Source organism: Phalacrocorax aristotelis, chromosome Z, assembly GCF_949628215.1.
Source record: "Phalacrocorax aristotelis chromosome Z, bGulAri2.1, whole genome shotgun sequence".
NCBI lineage: Eukaryota > Metazoa > Chordata > Aves > Suliformes > Phalacrocoracidae > Phalacrocorax > Phalacrocorax aristotelis.
Window position 1 is genome coordinate 27,917,914 of NC_134311.1, and position 12,844 is coordinate 27,930,757.

Genomic DNA, 12,844 nt, shown 5'->3' on the forward strand with positions numbered 1-12,844 from the left:
ATTCAATTGTAATATCCTGACAATCTGGGAATCCAAATCCTCAAGCTCTCCTGATACCGACAGGTCTCTGCAAACTAGGAAGCAAACACATAAATAACTCAAAATATGATTGAGACTGTGAAAGGCTTTTTAAACTAAGACAACATGATCCAGGTTAACTTTTTTTTTTTTAAACACAGTGAATATATGAATTGTCTACACCTGAATAAAACATATTTAACAATTAAAAAAATTTTAACAACCACAAAAAGGAAAAACTTTCAACAAAAGTGAACATCATTTGATTTTAGGGCACACAAAAGCCCCTTGCAGTAGCTTCCAGCAGTGGCCTTACTGTTGTGTCTCCTACAGATGTGTAAAATGAAGTTCAACTCCACACTGAAGTGATGGATATCAGGGCAACATAATAGTCACATACAGCAAAATGCCACACCCTGGTCACGACAATGTATCCCACTGCAGAGCTTCCATCCTGTGCGGGAACAGCTCATAGAGATGTCATTCTGTCACATATTATCCAAAAGCTACTTTGTGGCCACAAACTGCTGCTCAGCACTAACCTTTTTGTCACATAACCTTTGAATAATGGGAAAGCTTTGGGTTTTATAGTTTTACTCCTTGTATTCAAATTTTTAAATGACAAGGTCACTAGCACTCATGCACGCTGCAAAAAATGTCATGCAGTAGTTAAGGTAAACCATCCAAGCAGTTTTTATTCATTAATATTCATAAATACACACAGCAGCTTCATTAGAGATTTTTCATTTTTTTTTTTTCCTCTTCAGTTTGAATGTGGAGTATTAGGAGAGCCTTTTGCATGTCAAGGTACAGGGCAGAGCGTTTTGCTCCGCACTGCAACCTACATTTACCTGCTAGAAGTAAAAATTAGTTAAGTGGAAATGATTATCATATATATCTTTTCTCTCTTTCTTTTCAATGTACACAATGTAACAAGAGTGACAGACCTGAAATTACAATCACCAAAACAAACCCAAGATAAGTTGTTGTCCACTTTCATTGGCAAATACAGCACAGAGGACATTGTCTGCAAAGTGGGATGTCATCAAAGAGGAGGTGGAGGAGGCTCGTTTCCTTTATTACTCTCTTTTAAATTTAGGTTTTCTAAAGCAACATCTAGAGGCATAATATCTACACAGCCCATAGCACCAAAATCTGCAATCTCCCCCCGCTCATCCTCATCTGAGGAGGAACTTTCTTCCCGCATCAAAGTGGACAGTAGAAGCTCCTGAACAAACAGGCTGCAGTCTGCCCGTTCGCTTTCCATTGACTGACGCTCTGCTTCCGACATCTTCGGATCATTCAACCTGTACAGCAGCAAGGGAAGAGAAGACAGGCAGTTGGTGAAAGCCCACTACACCGATGACACTACTGACAGGCACTAAAAGGCAGTCGAAAACTACACCCTCAGGGCAACCACTCCTGATTGCCCTTCATTGGCGTGTACAGCCCTGGCAACCTCCGGTACAACAGGCACGCATTGAACAGACCACCCTTTCCTTGTCACTACAACAGCATTCGTAGTGGGGCCTAAAGCTATAGGAAAATAAAAAAACTATTTCTGCATCTTCCTGCTCTTCAGGAGGCTTTTAGGGAGGGCTTTTATGTGTAGACACTCATTAAGTGCCTTGTTTTGATTCTAGGTCAACTTCTAAGATCACTTATGCCACAAAATACATTACTGCATGTGTAAAGCCCAGTGATTCCCAAAGCATGACAGATCACTCATTCCACCACTTCTCCCACGTTATAGCGTATGCCTTGATCGGCAAGGAAACTGCTCACTCCAACTCTGAAAGCCGCAATCTGTGACACTTGCAGGTACTTTGATTAAGATTCTCAAATAAAACGAGTTTCTGACTGAATGATGTCGCATAGTATTGCCTTGCATTTACATAAAAATAAGATTGACTCAAATCCAGGTTTCCTGACACAGGAGCTGTTAAAATGCCCACAGTCTGTGACAATACCAAACAGACAAACAAGAGTATGTCTGGGGTGCGTGGCAGGGGAGATGTGGAAAAGCTTTTATTTCAGGTCAACAGGCAGCCTTCTAAAAGAACTGGAACAACATGGTGGGTGAAATAACCTCTTTGAAATAACCCTGGAATCTAAGTATGATTTCTGAACCAGGTAAGTATTCTGTTAATTATCGGCATCCTTTATTTGCTTTGTTATCCAGTCTTTAAAACAATTAATATACTATTCAACCTTCAGCTTTTACTAGAGATTATTTTCCCATTAAACAATACTATCTTCTGACTCTCTCCCTCTCCTTTACAGCTCAAGTCTATAGGCTTGTATCACTGGAAATGCACTTGTTTTTTCAGAAGTAGTAGGGCTAACAAGCACAATTTAGTTAAGAAATATTCTTTTTGTTCCTCTTGAAGTTGAGGCGCAGCAACTGATGTTTACCCATTTCTTAGGAGCAGACAGACAGTAGGTTTGAAAAGATGTTACAAATGCAAACAAAAGCTCAGTATGTTGGCTACAGACTTGAGGAGGAATCTGGCAGAAGCCCCCTGCCTGGAGTCATAAGTAACTTATTCAGCCAAAACCAGCCTCCTTTTCAAGGTTGCAGACATCCATACTCAAAAGTCTAATTCTTTTGAGTCTGATGCATTCCTAGGTGCATGAGGAAAGTACAGCGCTCTTGTGAGACTGCCTCTGCTTTCTGCAAACACTGGACCACCACCAGATATTTCTGCAGCCAGCTCCTGGAGCTGGCTTTCCAAGAGCAGAATAATTCCCTTTGAGCCAGCTATAAACTGCTACTCCTGGATATTAAATTACCAATTTTACTTTCATACTAGAAATGTGGACGAAGATGGTTTTATATATTACACATTTTGTGATCACTGTTGACGTATATCATTAATATATTCTGCATGATCAATTAGCCTGTTAACTCTGGGATATATTTGATCAGAACCTGCCTTACTAGGGCACGTGCTTAGCTCCAAACACTAAGTTTCACTGAACTCTGTGTCTCTATCAGGACTAAGGCAAACAGAAACGTTAGAAGGTAAATACATGTAAATACAAAGAACAAGTTACCTTGTAAGAAGAAACTGGGAATTCTGGATAGTCTGCTGACTGTTTTCTGTGTTAGATGTGTTGGTGGTTGTTGTAGATTGTGTCAAAGTGGTGTTGACATTGATCGTGTTGGTGCGCCTAGTCGCATTGCGTGCAGTCTCCAGTTGCTGTCTTGCTGCCTGTGCATGCTGCCGTTCCAACTGCAGTTGCATCTGCAGCTGCTGTAACTGAGATGCAGAAGGGCCAGAGGAGTTGATCTGTCCTCCTGCAGAACGCCTCACACCTGATAGCTGAGATAACAGCTCTGCCAGAAAGAGAAAGTTTCTACAATGAAAGATCTTAAAATGAGCGTTACACAGTACAATGAATACACCCTGTATTCCAGTGCACCAATTCTTTTTTTCAATCAATAAAATCAAAGAACAAAAAATGCTGAAGCACATGAAGCTCTTGAAAAAAGCCCTAGAATTCAATGTCTCAAAGGGAAGATTTGAGACTCACTGATGGCAGGTTTATTCCAAATAAGAAGTCAAAGATTAATGCCTTCAAAATAACAGGAGAGCCAATCTACAAAGGCTGCCTGGCAAATTATGTCCTCTGCAGCAGCTCTCTTGACACTTCAAGTCAAAATAGCAATTGACTAAGGAACTACTTCATTTTGGCTTTGGTTGGCGATTTTATTTTCCTCTCAAAAAATGTTCCCTCAAGATACAGGCTTCACCTTCCCAATATCTCAGAGGGAAGCTGTGCTGCAATGGAGAGAGAAATATTTAGTTAAGAAAAAGTGAAGTATTTCCTCACATGAAAACTGAAGTGGTCAAGCATTTTTGCTGTAAGAATTTTTATTTCTGCCAGAAGTAAAAAGGAGGACTAGCACTTAAAAAAAACCTCTGTCCTTAGTCCATAAGTCTTCCAATTCAGAGAAAAGGAATGCTTACAGCAAGTTTCATCCACAAAGACTTTTTTGAATTAAGTATTACCAGCAAATTACTGCTCTGTCTATTACTATAGATTCTCTTCTACACCCTGTGTGGAAGGTACTTCTTTCATCACCTGCTTGCTGTAGTTGATGAAAGGGCAGAGGAACTGGGGGACAATATTGCTCCTGCCCTTCACCTCTATGTTACAAAGTTACTGTACAGGTCATGACAATTTTCTTTCCATTGCATTAACAAAATACAATCCTTCTAAATAAGGCTTTCTTTGATGGAATAAAGCCAAATGCAGTTGTTTTCCATGTGAGGAACTCAGGATGGTCAAGTCATTATCACCAGTACTGATAGCAATAGCAAGATTGAACAACTTCTAATTCCATTGTAATTACTAGAAAACACCACAGGGAGGGGAAAAAAATTAAAAAATTTAACAGATGCAATAAACTTATTTTAAACAGAAAAATTCTGGTGGTCTTTCCTATTTATTACTCCAGTAAAAAGGAAGACATATCAAACTTCCAGACAAGATCTAGATGCATTTATTCTCACTGTAAGTTAAAGCATAAGTTAACGCTTAAAGTATAGCAAAACAATATTTCAGAAGCAGATGGGAGCTCGAGACAGTCTTATACTTCCTATACCGGAAGGACACACAGCTCAGGGTGTGACTGAACTCTAAATGCAAAAACATAGCTTCCACCACAAAGGAAGAGACTGAGAAGAATGCCATCTTACCCCACATTGAATGCTGCTTTGGGAAGGCTTGTGAGGCTGGAAACAACCCTCAGCAGCCACTCCACATTTAACTGAGCCGCACTAGCAGCCCTTGTAAGAGAAAGACGAGGTCTTGCACTGGAGGCTTCACAAACATCCTCCCTCCTTGAACAAATTCTAATCCTTTTCAGACCCTCCTGTGACCTCACTTAACTTATTTTCTTCTCTTGATTGGGGTACTTCTTCCCAGCTAATTAAATGAATTAAATCAGGTCACAGCAGGCCAGCAGAGCACCAGAGCCAGTAGAAGGCAGGCAAGCAGACCAAGATTTATGGAAGGTATTGGAGCCACAGCTCCCCTTTCAGGGGCAATGCATCATTAAGCTGGCTGGCTGGCTGGCTAACTCCCTCTGGTGAAGTCACAACATGTTAGTACGAAGCTCCAGCTTAATCATTATGCGTTCTTGGCATCCAAAGGTGGATTACAGCAGAAGTTCTGAGGTTTCCCTAACACTTACTGCCATATATCAGAGACCACCACATAAAAATGTTTACATTTCCCCTTAGGTAAAGTTATATTTGTTTTCAGAATTTTCTTCATTCTCTGTTTTTTCTTTCCTGTAAAAAAAGGTGTTTTCACATCAAAGCTAACCATACACCAAGAAAATTATTCCTGGGAATCCTAAAGACACATCTTCATTATTTTCTGGTGTTGAAAGTGAGACCCTCACCCCCCTCCCCAGTTTTCCTAAACTTGACCAAAATACACTGCAAATACTTGCAACAGTACATTTATATAAGAATTAACAAGTACACCTAAAAAAAATAAAACTAGCATTACATTAGCAAATCTGGCATTCAAACAGCAGTCTGAATGCAAACAGAATATATTTTATATGGCCATTAATACTAAAATTTAGCTAATTTAATCTTCATTGAGACAGATACTCTCCTCCATTAACACCTTTATCCACACGGCAAGCTAAAATGAGAAACACTAAAGTAGGTGATGGAAGTTTGATGTGATAACTTGTAACAATACACGACACCTGCGCATAGATTAGATTTAGGAATAAACCTTACACTGTCTAGAATTAGAAGCACAAGCTACAGGCAGTGGTTTAGCTTCAGCATCTCCAGGCACTGGTCCTGTGACAACCCAGCCAAGTACACGGCTCACCTGCAAGCAGCCATCAATGACACTTGCACTGTGCAGCATATCTATACACGCAGCTTCATAACAACGGAAAGCAAGGCAACTATTGTAATCTTAAATTTTACTTCCTCTGTGTAAAATTTGTGGTTACAACTCTTACCAGCTATAGGATCCATGGCTTCTCTATTGCTTGGAGAATACGAACTCTGAGAAGATGAAAGCCCACCAGGGGAACTGGTAGTAAAGTGCATGTTTGACCTACGTGCACGGGGGCCTCCCAAACCCCGGCCCGGGTGGAACATCCTGCGTACGTGCCGAACACCACTGGATTCATCGTAACTAAGAAGTTAAGAAAACAACTGTTCGGCATTGAGTAGTATTAAATGACAAGGACATTCGATAGGTGAAATACTCAGGTGCATGCTGTTCTTCATTCATAAAATAACGATTCAACTTCTGATGCAAAGCTACAGTACCCATAGCTATGGTGCAAATCAGACTTACTCATCTGAACTCAAGATACGCAGTGCTGTGTACACCAAACTCCCATAATTCTGCAGCTTTTTATGATGTCAAAGAAACATCAGGATTAATTTCTTCGGTTTTTTAAAGATCAAAGTTTTCTACTCAAGTAATCTGAAAACCGACAAACACATGTCCAGCCAAACTTATTACAGAGACATAGGGATTTTATTCTCCCTCTCCAATTCTCATATTATGTATTGAAAATAATAAAAACTTTATTGCCGTTCCCATCAAAAGTACATAATTACTGTATTCCTTTTGACTTTTGTACTTCATGTTTTTATCCAAGAAATGAAATTTCATCACTTCCATCCTTAAGAACTGCAGGCTTCCAGAGTATTCAGCACTTTCATTGCACCCCTTTCTCTTACCTTTCCTCTTTTAGCCAAAGAAATACCACTAATCCTAGTTATGACAATGCCTTTCACGTTCCCATTTTCCTCCACTTCTCCATATCAGATGCTTATATTTCAAGTCATACCTTTTAAACATTTTTTCATAAGAGACAATCAAGAAATTATTTAAATATTATTTTTGCCAGAACATTGTTAACATTCATTCCTCTAAGACAGTCTAGGTAAAGCTTCCTTTTATTTAAAAAATCACTAGTATATTTCACTAGTGCAAAATGAAATAGTGTAGGCCTGAATATTTTTTTCCTGTGACTATATTTTTAGCTTAGATCCTCCTACCTCCCATGTTCTTTATTTTTGTAACAGTATGCTTACCACTGATATGGTGTCCATTATTGTATAAGAGTAGTGTCCAACCTACTTTTCATGAAACACAGTTACAATGCAGAACCTCAGGATGTCATGGAGGTCAAAAACTTAAGACTGGAAGAAATGACAACTCATGGCAAGAAATAACTTGTAGCTATAATGAAAAGATTTTACAGAATATTTGCTTCTCTCAAACCTATCAGTTATGCTACAGTGCAAAACACTTAATATCTAGGGTGTAAGAGGAGAATCTCCGCTGACACAGAACACACTTTACCTAGCACAGAGTGCCTTGGACCTCTGAGTGTACTAAAACTGGATACTGCTGGAGAAGAGATAATGCATTAGATGGACTGCTGCCCCCATGTAGTTTGGCAAGCTGTTCATAACTAGACCTGGTAGAAAAGGCCAGTATCTGGGGACTTTTCAAGCAGACACAGGACTGTGGGATAAGTATCCTAACTGCAGCTTTTAAAGTATTTTGACACTGTCCAGCAGGAGTAGGAAAGTGATCTTACCCCCATACTCAGCACTAGTGAGGCCACACCTTGAATATTGTGTTCAGTTTTGGGCCCCTCAGTGTAAGGAGGACATTGAGGTGCTGGAGTGTGTCCAGAGAAGGGCAACAAAGCTGGTAAAGGGTCTGGAGAGCAGGTCTTACAAGGAGCGGCTGAGGGAGCTGGGGTTGTTTAGTCTGGAGAAGAGGAGGCTGAGGGGAGACCTTACTGCTCTCCACAACTACCTGAGAGGAGGTTGCAGTGAGGTGGGTGTTGGTCTCTTCTCCCATGTTACTAGTGAGGAAATGACCTCAAGCTGTGTCAAGGGAGGTTTAGATCGGATATTAGAAAAAATGTTTTAACTGAAAGAGTGGTCAGGCATTGGAACAGGCTGCCCAGAGAGGTGGTGTAGTCCCCATCCCTGGAGGTGTTCAAAAGTGTGTAGATGTGGCACTTCAGGGCATGGTTTAGGAGGCGTGGTGGTGTTGGGTTGACAGCTGGACTTTGATGATCCTAGAGGTCTTTTCCAACCTTAATGATTCTATGATTCTGAAACAAACGTCACTCTAAGTCCTAGCTAAGTGTGCACCCAAGTCTTACCAGCTATGCTAGAGTAAGAAAAACATGTGTAAACCTTGTGACAAACAGAAGTGAATAGCCAGGTGAGAACTATTTGTATGATTGCTGAAAAGCTGTATTCAATGAATTTTCAAATATTTTCCTGCTAAAGTAAGAAACTGGTCTTTCAAGAGCTGTCCCTAGACTTGTGGGAATAAAGGACTTACTTGGAAATGGCTGCACAAGGTTTATAACAAGAAACACATGCAGCCTTCTGGGACAACCTAAGAAAAAAAAAAGACATAAAAACAAAACCAAAATAATGCACGCATGACTAATCAATACATCTGACAGTGGCCTCATCTTTGAACTCTAGCAGACCCAATAATAGAAGTATTTTTTTTTATTTAATATACATAATATACACACACTCAAACTGTAACAGAAATGTTCACTCTAGAAAAAGTGCAAGCAAAGAGCCCCTCTCTCCTTTTTGTACATGAAGGCTGTTATAAAGCACAGAGTTCTGTACAGCTTTAACTTCATATGAAGATGTTTAGAACAGCAATATAATGGTATAGGAGACCAGCTTTCTAACAGCTCCCTCACTTTGACAGTTATTCTTTCCTAGGCCATTTCTAGTCCCAAAATATATCCAAGAAAGGTCCATGAAGCCTTATTCTGTATTTGAAAATATTTATTTTTCTGGCTCTAACATTCCCAAATTAAAAGTCATCTTGTGGCATCTCTGATACTGGAGGCAGAGAAAAAGCTGCAGAAGCATAAACTCCAATCAAACATCTTCATTTCAGTAGGAAATTAATTTAACTCTGTAGCTGGGAAAATTTAAACTCCCAGGCCAATATTGGAGGCCCACACTTTGCTACATAGTTATGGTCTGGAAGATGCTCTCCCCTCATCAATCTCATCCCATGTCCACCAGACAGAGAAGATAGCATGACTCTGCCTTGGGGGACACCTGACAGTGGAGGGCCTCCCTGGATGCCTGGGACCAAGCTTCCACGGTCAGAGTTGCTGTACTCAGCATCCTGCTTGTCATGACTGCCAAGAGCCCTGCTCATGTGCACAAATAAAGATGAAGTAGAGATAACTGCTGTACCTAACTTTGTAGTGTTCTTTGTGTTATTAGTTACTCCTTCACAGAGCCAATAAACGCCTGAACTCCTTTACACTGATCCAATTATTGTGTAGTAATTACCATGTGCAGTTGGTCTGTCCTGACCCTAAGCTGTATTAACACTAACAAACTTGAATGCAGTAAAACACAACCATAACTGAAGTGGAGCCATCTCATAGAATCATTAAGGTTGGAAAAGACCTCTAGGATCATCAAAGTCCAGCTGTCAACCCAACACCACCACGCCTCCTAAACCATGCCCTGAAGTGCCACATCTACACACTTTTGAACACCTCCAGGGATGGGGACTACACCACCTCTCTGGGCAGCCTGTTCCAATGCCTGACCACTCTTTCAGTTAAAACATTTTTTTCTAATATCCGATCTAAACCTCCCTTGACACAGCTTGAGGTCATTTCCTCACTAGTAACATGGGAGAAGAGACCAACACCCACCTCACTGCAACCTCCTCTCAGGTAGTTGTGGAGAGCAGTAAGGTCTCCCCTCAGCCTCCTCTTCTCCAAACTAAACAACCCCAGCTTCCTGAGCCTCTCCTCGTAAGACTTTTTCTCCAGGTCCTTAAAGGCTGTCTCCCTTCTGTTAGTGTAAGAAACTCCACTTGTCAGGGCTGGGATTTTTTTTTTTACTCCAGTAGCTTTAAACAAAAAGCCACTGTCGAAGTATGTAGTCTTTTTGTCTGTTGAAATGAGACTTCAGAGAGATTATTTACTGTAGGTAGGCTACATAGCCTGCATGTTATTAAATAAAAAGCCCACACCAAAATATATTTCATCAGTTAATCCGGGGGAACAGGGGGAATTAAAAAATTATTCCTAGAGTAAGGATAAAAAACCCCAATAATTCCAGCCCTTCAGCCATTAAGTTCAGAAAATCTGCATAACCTGCTACTAAGGTGGCTGAAACACAACATCCTACTTCCTGGGAAGTCTGGAAGTTTTCTGAGTTATATTACAACATGTTAGTAACACTATGAAATTATATTATTAAAACATGGTGTTAAAAGAAGTTAAATGAGTTTAAGCAAGTTTGAAATAGTTCGTCAAAACCAGCTAAGCTCAAATCATCCTCAGATCACCATCTTCATGTCACAAATACTAAACAGCACACTACTGAATCTGGATACATAAATCAGCATCAAGACTATGATCAGGCAGGATAAACAACAGTGCAGGTGGAAAAACCTCTCAATGTCAAAGTTCTTTACATGTGTTTGCTGTTAGAGCAAAGGACTGTGTCAAGTATACCTACAGCCTGTTCACAATCTGGTATTTATATTTTTTTTAAAACTAGCAGGTGAACCTTTTTTGTTTTGACATACAGATCTTCAGCAACTTAAGTTCCAGGAAAACCAGAGGTATGACCCTTTGACTATAAAAATCTAAACAAATCATCACAGCTATTTTATGAAACAGTTTAGCCTCTTTGCCTCAACTTGGGAAGGATATTAAATCTCTAGGAGCTCTGTGTTCCAGTGTAAGATGAGCTGCAAAGTCATCTGTGACATGATTCGGATCCCCTCCAGGTAACGCTGCACATATTGGACAAATCTGAAATGAGAAAGCAAGAAAAAAACTTTATAAATTTTACACAAAACAGAACTCTTATCATTGAGTCAATAATTAGACATTGACTCTTATGGTTTAAAATCACATTCTAGGTATTCACAAACACCTGGACAGCAATATATTCAAGAACCCCAGAAAATGTATTCAAGTGTAAACATTTAGACATCTTTTACTTTATGATTTTCAGAATGGTATAGAAACCAAAGCTAGAATTTTCAAATTCAATTTGCAATGTCTTGAAAATTAGTCTTTATATGCCAATTCTGCTGCAGACAGTACATTCTGATTACACAGGATTACAATTTGCCTGCTTGACACTCATCCCAGCAAAGGAGTCAGAATGAAACCACATGTAAGTATTTGCCGAAGTATAAAACTAAGACCACACATCCAGGCAGTGCATAACTGCAGGTTTGGCAGAGAAGGGCTGTTCTCCATATATCTACACAACAGTATTTTGGGAGAACACACTGACATCTGCCTTTGGTTTGGCTTTTTTTTTTTAAACCAAAACACCACGTTAAATAAAATAGACAAACAATGCCATTACAATTGCCATAACTATTACTTCTTTTTTTGAATGACCCCACAGACAGCGTAAAAAGCACCTTCCATTTTTCTTTACAGTATTTTCGCAGACTAATTTTGAAGTTTTACGGACGGCAGACAAAGAAATCCATTCCAGAAAAAATTTTCCCCCAATGTTAACTGCTCAAATTAACAGCACATTGACAGTTAAATGCAACTACTGTTTATGAATTTGTGTCTCTGTTCCTCACAGTCAAATAGTCTTATCTTTATGGAGCAACTCTAGCTGCAACATAAAGCCCAGGTTCGCAGTGTTCTTCAGGCATATACTCAAGTTATTGACAGTAGATCTCGAAAGACCAATGGCATTAACATAAGAACACCTATATAAGAGCACATACATCTGTCTTGCTCTTACAGAGGTGAGGACAACATCTTGAAGTAAGTTTACTGTAAAATCTCAGCTGCTTTTGACAGCAGCTGCTACATCTTTAATACCACTGTAATTTTAGCTATCAGCTCTGAGCAGAAAACTAGGCATTTTAAAAGCTTTTTGCTATAACCCCTTCCCCTTTATTTAGAGCGTTCAGCATTTCTCTTCACAGAACTCCTCTCCCCAGATTTTTCACCACTACAAGCAGACATACAAGTTGAAACACTACAGAGACATCTTATAACAGCACAGTGTAATACTCAACTATGCCAAGGTATCATACAGCTACCCTGTAAGGATATATGACATGATGTATATCGGACAGATGGTTCTGAAGTCTATAAGCTTAGAAGAAACACTTCTGAGAGCAGCAAAGCAGAACAAAGTTCTTTTGCTATCAGGACAAAGGCATTATGAACTGTGCATATTTGCCTGAAAAGACAGGGTCCTCAGATAAACATCAGTTAAGTTATAAGTAACAATGAGAAGAAAGGAAACCAAGTATCCTAACTCTAATTCTAAACATGAACTAAACTTCTCAGAACTCTCTGCCTGGGAAAAGGTACTGAAGCATTGTTACAAACAAATAAAAATGCAGTTAAGCATAAGCTCTGGCAAAATCACAATACCAACTGCAGCATCACTGATTAAGCGTGACACAGCTAAAAATCATTGTTAATAGAACAAGCGTGAACAAACAGTGCACATGAAAGGAAAACATTGTCAGAAGTTTCTCCTCAAGTTATGACCATTTGTATTTAAAAACCATTGTGTTACCCTAAATGATGCCCAAAAGATGACTGCAAAGTCCTAAGTCAATTACACTCTCAGAATACCTGCCAGTTTCAAGAACCATGCTTGTATTACCACTACCTCCCTATTTACATACAAGGTAACCACTTTAAGTGACAGTATTTCTGTAACCTCAACAAGAGACACTGTAATCTTCAAGAATGAAACAGAAACCATCCAGACTGCCTCGGATTGCCTATTTCATT

The 12,844-nt window shown here is 39.6% G+C and overlaps 1 protein-coding gene across 4 annotated transcripts in view; it reads right to left on the reverse strand.

The window, feature by feature from the left end:
* Positions 1-687: 687 nt before the first annotated feature.
* LOC142050796 (E3 ubiquitin-protein ligase KCMF1) overlaps positions 688-12,844 on the reverse strand; it is a 53,189-nt gene continuing 41,032 nt past the window's right edge. For all 4 annotated transcript variants that reach the window (XM_075079931.1, XM_075079929.1, XM_075079933.1 and 1 more), the window contains 4 exons: positions 10,766-10,867; positions 6,020-6,194; positions 3,076-3,358; positions 688-1,325 (listed from right to left, as the gene is read on the reverse strand). In XM_075079931.1, the coding sequence (XP_074936032.1) occupies positions 1,064-1,325; positions 3,076-3,358; positions 6,020-6,194; positions 10,766-10,867 (822 nt within the window). In that variant the 3' untranslated portion in view covers positions 688-1,063. The remainder of the gene's footprint in view (positions 1,326-3,075; positions 3,359-6,019; positions 6,195-10,765; positions 10,868-12,844) is intronic.